This window comes from Coloeus monedula, assembly GCF_965178545.1.
Source record: "Coloeus monedula genome assembly, chromosome: 7".
Classification (NCBI taxonomy): Eukaryota; Metazoa; Chordata; class Aves; order Passeriformes; family Corvidae; genus Coloeus; species Coloeus monedula.
Window position 1 is genome coordinate 20,013,238 of NC_138787.1, and position 17,861 is coordinate 20,031,098.

Consider the following 17,861-nt stretch of genomic DNA (forward strand, 5'->3'; position numbering starts at 1 on the left):
AGAGACACCTTTTTGCCTGACAGAGAGGAGTTATATCCCAACCATAATTTTGGTGGCCTTTTCTTTTTTGTGCTGGATTACACTGTAGCATTGCTGGAGTGCGGAAATTTAGAATGCTGGCATCAAACTGTGGAAGCTCAAAATTTAGTTTCTAGTAAAAAATATTCCAACACCTGTTTATTTTGATTGACATGGCATGCAGCTTTTGTAGATAAAGATTACAGTAGAGTATGTTAATAAAATTAGCAACATGAAAATATTATTTTAAATAATATATATTAATACAGTATAAAAACATGATTCTAGGACACCTTTTTCCAACTTTTTGCAAGATGCTTCTGCACATTTGGATGAAAATAAGTGAAATGCTGTCAAAATACTCTATTCAGTTGTAAATGTGAACTCTTTATGATTCTTGACATCCAATCAGTAGAAGTTCTTGCTTCTGGAAATAAGCAGTTGAAGTCCTTGATAGTGGTCATACAGACAACAGTGGAGAGCAAGAACATTGTACAACTGGATGTTGAAATTTTCTTTCTGACAGTACATGTTTTATTAACCTAAAAAAGAGTCTTGTCTTTGAAAAACAGCTTTTTGGTCTTCTCCATGTCTGTCTTGTTTTCTTCAAAGAAACATGCAAATGAAGTTGTGGATTGTTTTGTGCTGTGAGGAATGAAAAATATGAGAGCTGTCCTCTCTTCCTTTGACTATCTGAGATTTTGCAGCAAAAAAAAAAGCATAGAAAAAGTTTGTATTTCTTCTGCATTCTATTTGATCACAGTTGAATTTGAAATTGTATTTTTGTTTGATGGTTAGAAATCGAACTTAGTTGCAGGCTTTAAAACAAAAGAGAATCACTCCTTTCAGAACTAAGTTGTAGAAAGTCTTATTATGAAATACTGCAAACATCTACGGGTCAGATGTGTTGTGCTCTTTGCTGAGAGTGCTGGCCTCTTCTGTGAGCTTCAGCTAAAGGTCGTGCATTCCTTCCTAAATTTGGCTTCCCTTGGAAACGGTTAGAAGGGAAGATTTGAACTGTAGGCCTTGTCACCATCCACCTTAATCACAGAGAGTGTACTTAAATTTCCTTCTGTTCATGCATGTCTCCTAATGTGATAGGTGCCCTCTGGCCATGCAGTTTATGTTGTATCTTAAAGGATAAACGATATATACCTTCCTCTTCAGTATTTCTGAAGTGTGCTATCTTCTTCTTCTAACTGTTTTAAACTGTTAAAAATACAAAGTTTGATTTGCATTAAAAAGATGTGCTATTTCTCTTAATCCTGGAACTATGAAATGCAGGCATTGAAATTTCTTGTCTGTGCACCATCAAGTAAGTTACCTCTTAGATGTTTGCTAACCACAGACTTCAGTAACATTCATAAAAGAACAAATTCCGTAACAGATTATCACAGAAGGATAAAAGAGTTAGATGGAAAAACAGTTACCAGATTTCTTAGTGAACCTTCGTTCTTTTTCTTAGACAAGACACAGTCAGCTTTTGGAAAATATAGTTGAATTATTCCCTGCCTGTTGAATTAAAATGTAACCTGTTCAAGCAAGGTGGAGAAAGAAACAAAAAGAAATTCCCAATGCATTGTTTCTGAAAGTGTGGTGATACCTAGCACCAGATTGTAAACTAGAGTAGGGGGTTTGTGTATTTGTCTTATGTGAGGATGCTTTAAAAAAAAGTCTCATGGAAATTCATCAAGTGCTTACCTGAGACAATCTATAAATGTATACTAAGAATTTTGTGTTATAAAGTAACAGAGTTCAACACTGAGAGGAACATAGATTTAATTGATGTGGTATGTTTTACATTCAAGTTATAATTTGAAATTGCTTATTTTGATCAAAGAGCTTCTTGACTTAATTTATATGGTGAAAACATAGGACTAATGTATTTACATGCAGAGCTACTTTGTTAGGCCTTAATTTATTGACTTGCTGCCAAACTCTTCCAAAATGCCACGACCTTCTCATATGGAGCTCAATGATTATTTTTATCTCAAAATTTTTTTTAACAAAACTTTGCCCAAACAGTTTTTATTGTGAAAGGTATTATTATGAATTATTATTTATGATAAACTCCAATAAACTGGTGTCTGGAGAAAAAAAAATGGTGTTTAGATTTTGACTGTCTTCGATATGTACTCTACTGTCGTACAGTTGACTTCAGTGATTCTTGAAGATATGCTCCATACTCTGCATGTTTGGTGGTCCTTCACACATAATTTTCTTTGGATTTCATGTCTTGCAGCAGAACTGTGCTTTGGAAGGCATTTTTCAGTCACTTGTGTGTACAGCTGAGAAGAAAACCTTTCAGAGCTGATTCAAGGAAGCCACAGTTTCATTGTGCTGTCATACTGGCAGGAGTGCTGAATTAAGGGATTCCTGTCCATTGCTTTGTGTTCCTGTTTTAGTGAAAATACTCTTATTTTAGTTCTCCATAAATTCAGTAATCTTGTTTGCAGTGCAGTCTTGCAAACAGCTGTCATCACAGCTATAGGGTGGAAGAGGGAGAGCTGATGAGGTGATGTGAGGGGCTGATACTGTGGAACAGATACATGAGATGGTGAAGCAAGCACTGTCTCTGTGTGTGAATTTTTCCTTAGAAACATTAGTTTAAGGATAAAAATTACTCTGAACATTTATTTCTCACAAAAAGAGAAAAGAAGTAATATATATTTTCCAAAATAGTCATAATAAAGATCAGGAACTTATTCAGAAGATATCTGCTACTAGAAATTGTAAGAAAATTTGTGAGCTGTGGTTTCAATGTAGCTACAAATGGAACGCTACAGCATGGTTGTAGGTTTTATAAATTTTTGCAATTACCTGACAGTTTCTGAAATATGTAATTGTCTTTTAATTAGAAGATATTGGTCATTATGTGAACATATCTATTGTACAGGGGAATCTGACTGTTGTTAGTATAAAACTAGTACAGTAACACTCTTAGTTTAATCTAGCCCTTTAATTTCAGAGCAGTTATGTGCAGACAGTTGTGCACCATTTTAAGTTATATTCAGTGAAGATACTAATTTGGTAATTGCCAATAATTAGCATCTAAATGGATTAATTTTTGTTTGTGTTCCTTTGGTTTTTTATTTTTACTCTAGTATGCAAGTGTTGAGAAAGATGGTGAACATTACATGACCCCAGAGGATTTTGTGCAAAAATACCTAGGACTTCATACAGATCCACATCACAATCCTAAAACAGTGCAGCTGTTGGCTGGAGTGGCAGATCAAACTAAGGATGGGTGAGAATTTTGCTTTCCATTTGAAGCTTGTAGTGCATAGGTAAATGTGTGAGTGCATGAGTTTGATAACTTCATCTTCTAAAATACATTATTGATTTTATTACACTTTAGGTTTATTTAAATGAGAAGTTTTTTTCACAAGTACAATAGACTATACATTTTTGAAAACAGAGAAAAAATGGCAGTGTTTGACTTTTTTTTTTTAAGTTAAGATTTATTTTGATGGTATTTTGTTAAATTCTACAAAAGCTGAGGAAGTTGAATGGCAGGTAAGTTTAGTGTAGTATGGTTGCCTTGGAGAAGTTCTTTTCTGTGTGTCCACATCCATCTTTAGGTACTGTTTAGAGTCTTCAGTACCTGTAATTAAACATGAAAATATTCAAGAGCTTTTTTATTTCTGTAGTGTGCAATTCAAATCAAACCACTGAGGTCTTTTTTAAAGTGCTGACTTAGAAAAGAGAGACAGTAGTGACTCTGTGGAGAAAGAAGTTGTTTGCCTAATCAAGATCAGGTCACACTGCATAAAGCTTTTCCAGCTCCTGCTTGCTTTTAGACAGTCCTCTGAAACTAATTTACAAAACGTCTGCTTCGCTGAGGTAGTGCCCTCTAACTCATTTGTCTTCCAAGGAGCCTTTTCTTCTGCTGTATGTAGGATTCTAGTTTTGGGCTTGGATTGTAGTAGGAGGCATGGACATTGTTTAAGTTAAGTGAGAAGGTTAAGATGGATCAGAGACGAGGTCAAGCATGCAGAAGTGAGTAGTTACTTTGTAGAGAATAGTATAGTTAATAGTTAATATATAATATAGTTAAAATAGTATACATTTGTAAATATAAAAATGTAACTTATTTTAAATTGACAGCTCCTTAACTTCCTTGGTTACTTAAATTTTGTTTTTGTTCTCCTGCATTCTGCTCTAGAACATTTTATTAGTTTGCTTAGTATATTGAGCAGCTTGCACAGTATCTGTGCTGTAGAAATGAAATTGTATGTGCTGTATACTTCTTACTCTAAATAACAAATATAGGATCTCCTGTTTGATGTAATGCTACATGATTTTTCTTTTCATAAGGCTGCAGCACTTTGATAGTATATTTGATTATACATACATTTGATAAATCTAAGTAACCTGTCTCTGTTTCCAATACATGGCTGCAGTTTGTTGCTTTATTATGGATTGAAAAGGTAATTTTGTATGCATCTGTTCAAATAATAGTTTAATTGATAAAGTAAACCAACATGCTTAGCATCTTGTTTCTCTGAAAGCTGTTGGTTATCTTTTATGGTATGCATTTCTTCAGAAAAAGTCTTACAAAAGGGTCTTTCTTACAGTAGGAAATAATTTGTTTTACTGCTACAACAGAACTTTCAGGCATTGCTTTTTGTTACCTTCCCTGTGAATAAGATTTTTGTTATTTTTGTTTGTTGCTTTATTAAAAATCTGGGTAACATTTGAAGCGAGATAATCAAGTATGGGTAAGTGTGCTTTATCACCTTCTTTATGGGATGAGTGGGATTTTTATTTTGCACAACCATATAGTTCGAAGTGTAAAATGCTTAATTGTTTGAATACTTCTCTGAAACTTTTTTCTACATGTTTTAATCTATATTTATATTTAATCTATATTTAATCTGAAGAATTTATTATAGCTCCATTATCATCATAATTTTTTTTGTATTCACATTCTTTTATTTGTAGTGATCTGTAATATATCAAAATCCAGACTCTAACAGCATGAATAATTATTGTAGTCTTCAGCTGAATTCCAGGATGCATTGCATCTTTCCAAGGACTTAAGGTTACTTTATGAAGTCCAAGGAAGTATCAGTAGTCCTGTTCCATACATATACCTGTACATTAAACGACAGCCCAGTGTCATGCAGCAAGTCATTGAGAAGCTTTGGGTTCTGTTAGAAAATTTCATTCCTGTATCTGCTATCATATTCTCTTAGCCTTGCTTGCCCTTGAAATAAGTACTCAGAGGGCTGGTGATTGCTTCCATTGTTAATATTTTTTTATGTCTTTTAGGTTTAAGTTTGGCACTTTACAGAAACAGCACATTTTGGAACTGGCTCTCTATAGGCATGTGTTTAAAAAAGCCATGTTTTTACTTTTTTTCTGATGGTAACTTGATCCTTACTTAACTGTTCCAGAGAACTATTGCCTTCTCCCATTACTGCTGTACACGAGTGGTTTGCTTTAGTGGAACTCGGTAAAGTAGTTCTTAAAACAGATGACTGTTCACTTCCAAAATGTTTATTCCTCATTGTTACAAGTGCATATTCTTGTGCATAAAGAAATTTATGTGATGACCTCTAAATTAGAATTTGGTTTAAACTTGCCTGTTACCTATTTAGTACAATAGGATTTCACTGATGCTGAAAGCACTCCTGTGTCTTCAGGTGCAGGCACTGATTTTGAAATTAGGATAAATACCCTCTCTGAAGAATATACTTACTTATATATGTATATGTGTGTGTGTGTGTATATATATATATATATATATATATATATGCCAAAACCAGGTAAAAGATTTTCTTCCCCCTTTGAACATCAAAATTTCACAGTAGTAATTCAAAATTCTTCATTTTAACTGCTTGTTTCTGGGTACTCTTTTTATCATCACATCGTTCCTAAATCTGGAAATGTGTTCTTAAGTGAAGTCCCCAAGAAAGAATTGATATTTCATATAATAGAGAGTCACAACAGAGCTATACATAATGTCTAAAAAGCTATGTTGTGGGGGAAAAAATGAGAAAAGTAGTAGAAAAAAGGAAAGAGAAGAATTGTGAAGGCGTGGGTTACTTTGTATGCTTTTGAAGGGTAGCAGTACAGAAGAAATCAGAGGAAAAGAAATTTTTTTAAATGTTACAGAGAAAATGAAAAGTGAGTGATTTGATACTGTTATGTACTCTGTAATGCAGTGGGTTCACAGGATGATACTTGAGTACTGAGTGATTGGGTGGGAAGCTCCATCATTCTGTTTAATCCAGCTCCTCTTATGTCTGCCCTAATGGCTAATGGAGGATCACAGAGGATATCCCTGCTCTTAGGCATTGGGAGTTGAATATGTGGAAAGGAAGTTGAATGTGTCTATCTCCTTTTGCTGTAGGCACTGTTATAGTGAGACCTCTGAAGACATCTTTCAGGTTCAGGCATCTATGAATGCATTCTCCAGAGATCAGCACTTGATCTTGTCAGTTATGAAGCTTCCTGGTTAGGAATTAATTTGTTTCAGCTTTATGCTTGTGTGTAAGGTATATTTTGAAATGATAGTATTTACAATTATTTTAAAGGAACATTTATTTCTTTGATACTAACCTTTTATTTATCAAGATCATCCTTTGGATGGAATTGACTTTGCATGTGAAGAACCATTCTCATATCTCTGATTTTTGTGCCTGAAATATGATAATTTTGTCTTTTCCATATCTTAATTATTTTCAAAGTCATTAGGTTTTTCTGTATTTCCTGCGCAGTGCATATATACAAGAATGTTAACATATTTAACCTTTTTAAAGTATCTCAATTCTGCTTCATGTGTACTTTGACAGGGAAAAACTAGATAAAGTAATAATAGTGTGAATACTGTGATTTTTCTTTTTTTTTTCTTGCGGGGAACAAAATTTATACTTGGCTCTTTAGCAGTAAGCAGTAATGTTTGAAGTAATCACTATGAGCTAATGATTTCGTATGATGAGTACTAAGTTCAGATCAATTATGTACATTTTCTAGATAAATTTCTAGGAAACAGTGATATTCTCTGCTTTAACAGCATTTACTGATATATAGTAAATTTTTTGTTGAATATAAAAAATGTAATTGAAATTCTTATTCCCATTGATTATTTAATGCTAAAATATATATCCGGTCATCTGTCCTGTTATTTTCTTGTGCCAGCATTATCCTTTATCTGCTCTTAGCTTCAGGTTTATCTTTCTGCAGCTGTTCATACATACAACATTAGGATCCCTTCTAAAGGTTTCTTTTTTTGTGTTGGTCAGAATAAGCAGAATTCCTCTAGAAAAGCTACTTATTATTATCCTAGTAAGTTATCTATGCATACATTCAAGTTTGAGTTTATACATGGTGACAAGGACTTGGATTTACTAGTGCATCCTGAGTTGTGCATAATGACTGTCTTGCATACACAGCTCAGAATCTTGTGATCTGCTGTTACACTCAAATCCTTCCCTGCCTTGTCATGTCTGTCCTTGAGTCCAAATATATTTATGTTCCTTCTTTATTGGCCCCGAGTACATGACTTGGTGGTTCATATCACATTTGAAGTGTAATATCCTTTCCATATGCATAGTAAAGTATAACTTTTTCTGAACCTGTTTGTTTTTTATGAATGTTATGTATTGTTTTAAAGAAATGTATGTTTTATAGTGTATTCCTGTACTTGCATTACGGTATCTTAGTAGAAATACATATGTAATACAATGACAGACCTGTAAATTTCATGGTGTTATAATTTTTGTGGTGTTTTTATGTCTTAATTTTTAAATGCTGTCTGATTACACTTATAATTACAAGTAATAACTTGTAGGTGTTCAGTGAGAATTGATTGTATTTTGGTGTTGATGGATAGGAAGAATTCTGTCGCTTCATAGAGGAATAAACTGAGTTGCATAAATGTTAACTACTTGAATGTAACATAATTTTCAGTCTCTAGAGTGTTAATTATTTTAAGTTAGAATTTTATTTAATATTTGGATCAAACTTTTTTCTAGAGTATCAAATGCAAATTATCATTGGTATTATGAACAATTAAAAAAAAAAATCTTTATAACTTTTCCATTTTCCTTTCTAGGTTAATTTCCTTCCAAGAATTTTTGGCATTTGAATCTGTTTTGTGTACTCCAGATGCAATATTCATTGTTGCTTTTCAGTTATTTGACAAGAATGGCAGTGGAGAAGTAACATTTGGTAAGAATACCTAAAGAAAAACAGTTTAAGAAAGTGATTATTATAATATCTGTCATAATAATGGTTCATGATGACAGGTGCATAGAAATGCATTTTGTGCAGTACTGTACTTTTTTCCTAAGACTCTGCATGAGTAGAACTTTTTTTTCCTCTCTCAATTCAAGCTTAAGAAGTGTACAGAGACAAAATACATTTTTCTCTGTCTTCTTGAATCAAGATTTTTCATTTTCCTGAAGTAGTAAATACCATGATGTTCAGTGTCATCCTAAGTAAAATTCAATACCCTGGATTTCAAACTCCTTCAACAGTGAGGGAGTTTTAAGATATATTCTGGATCTCCACATATCTTTGAATAATTGTCATTTCATACAGTAAGAGCTCAATATAGAAATTAAGGAGGTCTAATAATTTGATTTCCTGTGGTAGTGTTCCTTTTCTTGAGGAGCAAATCTTACTTTAATGTTATGAGTGTAACTTATAACTAGATCATATATTTGCAAAATTAGGAAGAAAGTCTGGCCTTTGGTTTTGTTACCTAATCACGTGAGTTAGTAATCAGACTAAATTCTCTAGGCTAGCTATACTGCTTTATGATATTGCTAAATAACTGTTGCTAACATTGCAGTTCAAGGAGGACTAGGCTTTATTTTTAAAGCTTCATGTTTATGAAAATTAGATAAATCAATGGTAAGAATTTTAATAATATGAAATGAGAATTAAATGTTATTTCTATCCAAAAGAATAAAGCACTCAATAAAGAAAATACAAACTATGCTTGCATTTGTAACCAATTGCTGTTTGTACTCTTTCATTCTTATGACAATTACTGTAACTTGTTGGGAAAAAAAAGCAAATGTCTTTTTATGGAAACGAACTGTTTGACTTAGGATGCCTGTCAATTTACATCATTAGCTGAAGAGTCAGGTACTAAGCAATTTGGATGCACAACATCTTGAAAAGAAAATATTTTAGAATTTAAATAAAAGTGAAGTCAGTAAATGCAGTCACTAGGAATTGGACAAACCACTACAATCAGCGTGACCGTGTTAACGATGGTTTATTTAATAATCTTACAAAATGGAGGTTTGAACTTGGTAGCTCTCATGAGCACACGTGAAACAGCTGGTTCCGTAATTGAACAAAAAGCCATTTCAGATGATATACAAATTCCTCAATCAGACTGAGGATTGTTATTTTTATATAATTAAAGTCTAAAAGAAAACGCAAATGAGAAATTGTAAAGTCGAAAATTGGTGGTTTTCTCTGTATCTTTCTTGCTGAATTTTTTTGTAAGGCTGATAAATCTTGAAAAGGAAATTCTTGAGGGAATTTAAAATTTACTATTGGTTTCTTGGGGTGTTTTTGCAAAATTAATTCTATTGCAATTTAACATTGTTATTAACATAACATGGCACATATTTTTTGTGCTACTGTTCCCACATTTAGTGCTGTTTTTTTATCTTGGCTTGTTTGTTTGTTTGTAACATGGGCTACTTATTTTTACTTAATACGCATATAATACATATTAATACGACTGTGAAAAATGTTAATGATGATACATGACATCTTCAGAATTTGGTAACCCTGCAGTCAGTTTCCAAGTCAGTCTTATGGCTGTTCTGTAAATGAGACCTGCACTCTTTCATTTTCATGCCACAGAAGCAGAAAGGCACAGAGTTTAGTTTCATGTAAAAACAAGACAAAATAGAAACACAAGTTTTAGAGTTAAAAGTTTTAGTAAATTATTAGAAATATGCTGAAATGGTGCTAAGTTTAGCCAGTTGGTGTGAGAATCACTATCAGACAAGTTAGGTTTTTTATAGACTCTGTAATGTATCCAGTCTGAGGTAAACCGTGTTGGTTATGGGAGCAAACATGAGTTAAGATTCTCTAGCTCAGATGAAACGCTCTGTGGATGTGATTGCATTGATGCCAAAGCTATCTCAAATCAGTAAGTCTTGCCAGAAGCACCATGGATTTACTGAGGTTTTTCTGCACTGTGCATCCAAAGCAAGGGACAGAATCAACTTGGGTCTGTTAGGCGAGTAACTTGATCCAACACTGGTTGTGAGATAACGTGTTCTCAAAAAATATTCTCATCTACTCAAGTTTTCAATTATCTGGGGGAAGTTAAGTATGCTTGTTGAATTTCAGAACTGTCGCTGTTTTTGGAAGCAAGCTGCTCTAGTTGGGTTCACTTCTGTTTAGGATTTGTTTACTGACATGATTTTGAACCATTCTCAAGCACTTCAGCATTTTGCAGTCCTCTCGAGCCTCAGTCTGCTACGTGTCTCTTAAAATACTTAGCTTCCAGCTCTCCAGTGATGAAACTATTAATTGTGTCACAGAAGAACTGTCTTAGAAGATGACTTCAGGGACTATTTTGTAGAAATACTTGTATGCTAAGCTAAGCAGTGTCTTTGTCTGCAATATCAGATGTTGAAACATGAAACCTTCTATCACTTTAATGTCATCTACTACTTTCTTACTGCTTTGGGACACTTTTCCAGGAGTTTTGGACATGCAGAAATCCTGTATGAATGACTGCCATAAATGTGTAGTTGGTATTCTGCAACGTTTGTAAAGTAGGCCCATGTAAAAACATGAAACTGGACCTACTTTGTTTGAGCAAACTGCACAGCATGCTCAGTACTCACTACGTGTTTCAGCTGCACTGGACTTGCTGTCAGCTTGGTGAATAAAAAGCAGTAAAATGACTATTTTCGTAACCCATTGATATGGTTGTAGTTTAAATAAGTTTTTAATCATGGAGAAATAGAGAAAAAGCATATATTCCTAATCAAGTGCTCCTACATCTTCATAAATGCTTCCTAGGTGAATATTTTATGCAAAATGTGTTGCTGCTGGGCCCATACAATACTGCATTATCCATAAAATATTTAAATGCTAGCAGCTAAAGCTGATGAAGACAAGTGATCTTTTTTCAGGTTGTTGTCTGTAGCCAGAGAAGACTGACAAGCGCTTTGCTCTTTTGATTGTGGGATGTATTGACTGTGCTACTTAACATGAGTGAAATATTCAAAAACACTCCATAAAATTAATACTATTCTACTAAGGAATATTATTTTTATTTCTGTTCTGTGCAGATCTTTTGACCTGAATTCGGGTTAAAGCAAACCTGAATATTAAATCTGCTCAAGCTATTAGTTTTTTTCCGATGTCGAAGCAGATAATCCTTACTGTGTTTTGAAAGGTGAAATCTGTGATTATCTGCGAAACTTCTCTGAAAAATAGGTTGTCTAACTGGAAGTAAAAGGATTCTTTGTAATTTATCTCTCTGGCACACCACACAACGATCTGGATTGCATCACTTTTAATTGGAATATACAGTTTCAAGGCATTTTCCAGCTGTTCTTCCTGGTAGAGTCACCACAAAGAAAGCCATTCTCTGATAAACTGGAGAGTTTCAGAGATGCTTTTTCAGTTAAATACACTTGCTGATATGGATAGAAAGATAGAGCTAAATATGTTTGCGATTCTTCTGTATTCAGAATTATTTTGGAGATAATTGGAAAATATTTATGGAACTGAACTTAAGGCTTTTAAAAACATCCTGCGCTCAAAATCTAATTACAATTATTTTGCAGAGTATAACAGCATCTTCTTCAAAGGCATTGGGGGAAGGAAGGTGATCAGATGCCTCCTAATGCAACTGTGTGAAAATTGTACAATATTGGTGAATTGAAATAATAAATAACGATTTAATAGTTTCAGAATTTGAGTATACAAGGATACTGAAGTTTTGACCAGTCTATTTTCTTAGACAAATTTTAATCTGATAGAGAAAGTTCAGGTTTCCCTTAATCAGGACATAGAGTTTGAGAACACTGGAACAAGATGAGCAAGAACAAAAGAAAGGAGTTGTATTATACAAGCTAATGCTTTGCTTATGAGTATTACTTTTCAGAAAACAGAGAGCACTTCTAGTACTCACTTAGTACTTCACCATTTATAAAAGGGCAACTGGATTGAAAATGCTAGGATTTGGATTTAATCTGAAAAGTTCTGCTTTCTAAAATAGTATTGGCAACCATAAAGACTGGAAACCTTTTAAAATGTAAACAGAAAAGTACTCATAATCACATGGCTACAGATGTGAGGATATGAGGGAAAAATCCATGTTTTCATCAACTGTGCTGTAAACCAGAACTATTTTTTTTGGCCTCCTGTAAGCTGTACATTAGTTGCCTGTTTTCAAAGTGTCTTTTGCTTAACACATGCAAATAACATAGGAAACATCACTGTTTGGACTTCCTTTTTTCCTTTTTTTTTTTGTTTTGTGTTGTATAATTCTTTTCAGGCTTAAACTATAGTTCTAAATACTTGTGAGCAATGCAGAATGGGATGGGACCCCCTCCTCTTAATAATGATAATGATAATATTTTTTTTTCAAACCATGGTTCAACAAGTGGGAACAGAAAAGGAGAACTTCATGTTAAAATTATATGTATTGACAATTTAATGTGGCTGTCATTCATCTTTCAATAGAATCACTAATCTTTTTAAAATAAGAGTAGAAATAAAATGTAACTATTTCTAGTTAAAATTTCTCACATAAAAGTAATTATTGTATTACATTTGGATTACTCAATATACTTCTGTGGCATCAGGTGCTACAAAAATATCTTTCTGCCTTTAACTGTGGTTCCTTATTTTGTGCTTCAAAGTGAAAACATACTGTTAGCAGAAGTAGTGAAAAATAGCAACATGTAAATGTTAAAATTAATTATGTACCTTAGGCCTGAATTATGCACAAATTGGACAGTGGATTACTGAGTAGACAGATTTTAAAAAACCCAAAACAACCTTGTTAAACAACAAATCTTTACCATACTTATGCTGCTGCTTAAAACTTACCACTTCCGTATTTTTGTGCCCATAACAAGTGTGATTGCTTTTTTATCACTGGTGTATGGGAATGGCAAACTGTTAACAGGTTGATGGCACTAGAACTGTATGAGCTTTCCACTCTGCTTCTTGGGGAGCTGATAAGTCAAAATAAATAATAGGTACTGCCTCAAGGTTTACTTGGAGTATTGAGCTCACCCCCACAATGGGCCACCAACGAGACATCATAGTGTTTATAATTTAAAGTATTCTTCCTCCGTATATGACATTGATTATTGCCTAGAATCTTTGGGGTTTTGTATCGTTTTTCTGAGCCTGATAGGTAACAGTGCTTGATGGAAGTTGAGCCAGTCATGTGTGTGCTGCCTGCAGATAGCTGCTCCAGGCATCTATAATTTGTTTAAAATGATTGGGTGGGGAAATTCTGAAGCAATCTTGAGAGAATGTGTGTCGCCTTGGAGGTAATGTACTAGTACACTAGAGTAGTAGGTTTATTGTTCCTGGGGCTCATGGTAAGTTGAGTATGTCATCAGGCTGCTGACTTGTATGCCTATCTGAAAAGAAAATGCATTACTATAAGCCTGGAAAGAAAGTTACCGGCTCAGTAGGAAAGAATTCCACTGCAGAAAGGTGAGCCAAGAGTAGAAGACATTAGTAAATGAGCAACATGTATTGACAGGGACATTGAATGCATTCTGTAAAATGTCAAACTAAAATGAAAGGCTTGAAAAATAATTTGCTGTTTGCCCCCTGCAGAATAGCTCTGTTGGAAATTTGAAACACGTGTAGTTTATCTAAATTTAGAAGCATTACTAGGTTTTGACTGAGGAAGAGAAAAAAAAAAAAGGGAAAGCCAGCATCTGTACCTTAATGTTGCCTGTTTTCTTTGTTGTCAGTGCTTTGCTTCTACTGTGAAAAAAAAAATTAAAAATTAAACATTTGATGATAATTCAGTGGTGAAAGTGTAGCTGATGATCACGTTGTGTATAATTTCTGCAATGTTTGCATTGGCTGTTTGCTGCTTCTCATCACAAGTTACTGGCTGTGGCGATGGCTGTTTCCGTTAATATAATAGAAGAGCCAACAGAATTGGATTATAAAGGTATTGTTGATATATTGTGAAGAGAGCATCCCTGCTCTTGGGTAGATGTAGTAAGTTTTAGCACCTACCAAGAGGCGCGTGAGAATCTCAGGTGGCTTTGGAAAATTGTATTTAATGTTTCCATGGGTTTGACTGGGTCAGTTACTTTACTGTGAGGGTGGTGAGGCACTAGCGTAGGTTTCCCAGAGAAGCTGTGGATGCCCCATCCCTGGAAGTGCTCGAGGTCGGGTTGGATGGAGCTCTGAGCAACCTGGTCTAGTGGAAGGTGTCCCTCCCCGTGTCGGGGGGACTGGAACTAGGGGATCTTTAAGGTTCCTTCTGATTCAAACCATTCTGTGGTTTGGTGATTTTTCAGAACTAGTGCACAGTTTTGCCTCTGTACCCCAAGCGTTTCATAAACCAAGCCAACATGGAATTAATTGTTACGTACAAGAGCATATGTTCAAACTGAGACTATTGTAATATATGCAGAATACGTTACTGCATGTGAGAGGGATTGCCTGGGAAAGAGAAATGGATAAGGCACCTCAGTTTTCAGAGAAGCAACAAGCTAGTTTGGATACCATTTATTAAAGCTAGTTAAGCATTTCTGGAATTCATCAAGTACCAATACACTCAACTATTGAATATAAATTTATTAATTAATTTAACTATTATTTTTATGTGCTGAAGAATTTTGAGATATGTTGATGAGTAGTTGTAAATGTTTTTATGAAGAAAAAGATTGAGAGTAGGAAATTGATTGTTTTTGAAGTATATACAGTTAAATGCTTGAGAGTTATGAGAACATCAGGGGCTTAAGTCTCATGAAAAACAAGTGAAAAATATGTCTCTGTGAACATGGATGGATAAGAAAATAAAATTTCTAAAGAAAAAAGATGCTTTTTTTACCTTTCTCTAAGGTTAAGAGAAGCAACTACTGGAAACAAGTGAAAATATGATTTAAATTTTCTGGCTGCTTCAGCACATTCTTTTCTAAGTTTTCATTAGGGGAGCTCAGTGTGTATTAGATATCAGTTTTACATGTATGTAGGTAGTAGCCAGTTGGCACCCTTGTTTGTACATTAGTAGCCAAGCCAATAGATCCAGTGAAGCAGGCCTGTCTTCTGCTCTGTTCACAGTTCATTGCCATTTTTCAGGCTCCATAATGACCTGCACTGACCTGTTTGTGTTTGTAGTACATGGAGACTAGCTTGGCCAAAAGCTGCAGTGAATTAGTGGTGAGTAGGGAATTTAAATGTGCATACCTTGATTCCTTGATCTGCAACAATGATGTAAAACTCTATTGCAGAGGGAATTTCCAAAGGAAGTATGGCAAAATAAAATAGTTGAGCACTATGTATTTGGTGCTTTCTCTCTTTTTTTCTTAACCCTCACCTTGCATATTGATACTGATGAGTAGGTATGAGTAGACAGTTACAAATAGTCAGAGTAGTTTTTAGGTTTCTTATTGACCCTAACAAATCCTTTAGCCTACCTTGCAGTGGAAACTGGTTTAAAGTGTAGGGTTTTGACTCTTGTGTTTGACCTTTATGTAAGGGTTAAATCACTGGCCATAATCTGCCATTTGAATATGTAATCTCAGTCTAACTGTGAAGGAAGTGATCTAACCAAAGAATCCTACTTCGTGCACCCCTGTTTTGACACATACATTCTGGACATTTCCCTTCCTTTCCTCACTGAAAAGATAAAACCATACAGTGGATTTCCTAGATTTTATCTAGAACTAGTAGACTATAGAATTGAAACAATGAATGAATCAAGTAGTCCTTTAGCATAGAAAAAGCATACATTTACTTCAAGTAAATAGGTCTTGGTAGAGTTATCAAATGATAATTAAGGTTCTTCTCATTGCATTTTGTCTTTCAGCAAAACTGTTTAAACATACAAAAGAAGAGGCGTGTTATCAGCTAAAACATTTTGTATTTAGTCTTAAATTTAAGCTCTATGCCACATTTTATTTTGGTTGTTAGCAGATTCTAGGTTGATAAACCACTTCAGGTACTGTGAGGGCAATTTTCAAAAGTGTTCCTGTGGTATGGGTAGATGTCCTGTTATACAGTTCATGTGTTTGATAATCTGCACGAAAAACAGGCTTGTTTTGCACCATGGCAATGCTGTGTATGAATAATGCATGCTGTTTTTCAGATGAGGTTTTTGACTGAATTCAGATGATATGTTTAGCATTGAGATTTCAGTTGTACAGTATACATGTGGAGAATTCCATAATCTGAAATGGCAGGTTTTTTCTTTACTTTATTTAAAAGAGAACATCTCTATCTTCACTTATCTTAAAACATTTTAATAACTGAGACTACCAATTATGTTTTATAGGATTTGATTTTTGTGCTAAGGCCTTATCAAAAGCATCTAATAACGTGCTTTCTGCTGAGTTAATGATATGTTTTAGATGTCATTTCTTATACCTATCTTCAATAGCCATATTCAGACAGTGTGATTGTAATAATCAAGTTTCAATCAAACCATACCTAGTATGACAAATATTGCCTGAGATTGTAGTGCAGGTATTCGAGCTCTTGATAAAGGGCTTAATTTGACTCCTGGCAGAGACAGAGAACCACTATTGATTTTTATATCAGAATGCAAAATAGCTTTTATTTGTCATGTATGAGGGAAATTGCTTCTTAATTAAAACTAAATAAAACACTCACTCCAAGGTTTTATGCAATAATACAAAAAGTATCATGTCGTGTCTCAAATGTGTTCTTTTACAGGTCTGTAAAGGTTCGGTTAGCAATTATTCTTAACAAGCTAAAACACTTCTTAAACAGCTGCTGAAATCTTAACTTTTGTATCCTTCCTGGAATGTTTGTAGATTTACTGTACCCCAGGGCTCACCTCTTGTTTTTCCCTCCCCAAAGCAAATGTCAAAGAAATATTTGAACAAACTGTTACTCATCTTCAAATCCCGTTCAACTGGGACTGTGAGTTTATTCGACTGCATTTTGGACATAACAGGAAGAAGCATCTTAACTATTCAGAGTTCACTCAGTTTCTTCAGGTCAGTTGTTAACCTTGTTCCAAAGTTGGAACTGAGATTCATTTAACTTTTAATAATACACTAATACCATTTAAAATTTTGAGTTTGTTCTGGTAGTGATAATCCTTATCTGATACTAATCCTGACAGTTAATGATGAACTATTATTTCTCTCTACCAGTTTTGTAAGCAGTGTGTACTCAATGTGCTTTAACTTGAATACCATCCTTTAAAAGAATGGGACAAAGCACACTGTTTATGAAGTTAACCATTTTACTGATCGTTGTTAAACTGGGTTGAGGGCCTACTTTTTCTGTCATAGGCATTTAATAGCAAAACTGAACTCTACGAGAGAAAGTTAGCGTCCTTAATATAGCCAGTTGTTACTGACGATAAAAACTCCCCTATAGAGGTTTTAGGTTATGTAACATTTCTTCTAGTTTTATAAACATTCTAATACTTACCACTTTTTTTCTCTCACTGGCATGCATGCTACCACACATATACTGGGAGTTCAGTCTTAAATGCAGCCAGCTTGCAGGAGATAAATCTGATTTCCTGAGATGTTGCTGAACTACCCTTTAGGAATTGGGCTTTAAAGAATTTCACTTGTTGAACTGCACTTTATGCTAAGACAAAAAGTTACAGTTAAAACATGTTATGAATTGAACATTATACTAGAAGGAAGAAAAGG

General features: G+C 34.3%; 1 protein-coding gene across 1 annotated transcript in view; it reads left to right on the top strand.

The window, feature by feature from the left end:
• SLC25A12 (solute carrier family 25 member 12) overlaps positions 1-17,861 on the top strand; it is a 46,533-nt gene that overhangs the window by 1,475 nt on the left and 27,197 nt on the right. The window contains exons 3-5 of the mRNA XM_082285149.1: positions 3,123-3,265; positions 8,081-8,196; positions 17,050-17,189. Coding sequence (XP_082141275.1) covers positions 3,123-3,265; positions 8,081-8,196; positions 17,050-17,189 — 399 coding nt within the window. The remainder of the gene's footprint in view (positions 1-3,122; positions 3,266-8,080; positions 8,197-17,049; positions 17,190-17,861) is intronic.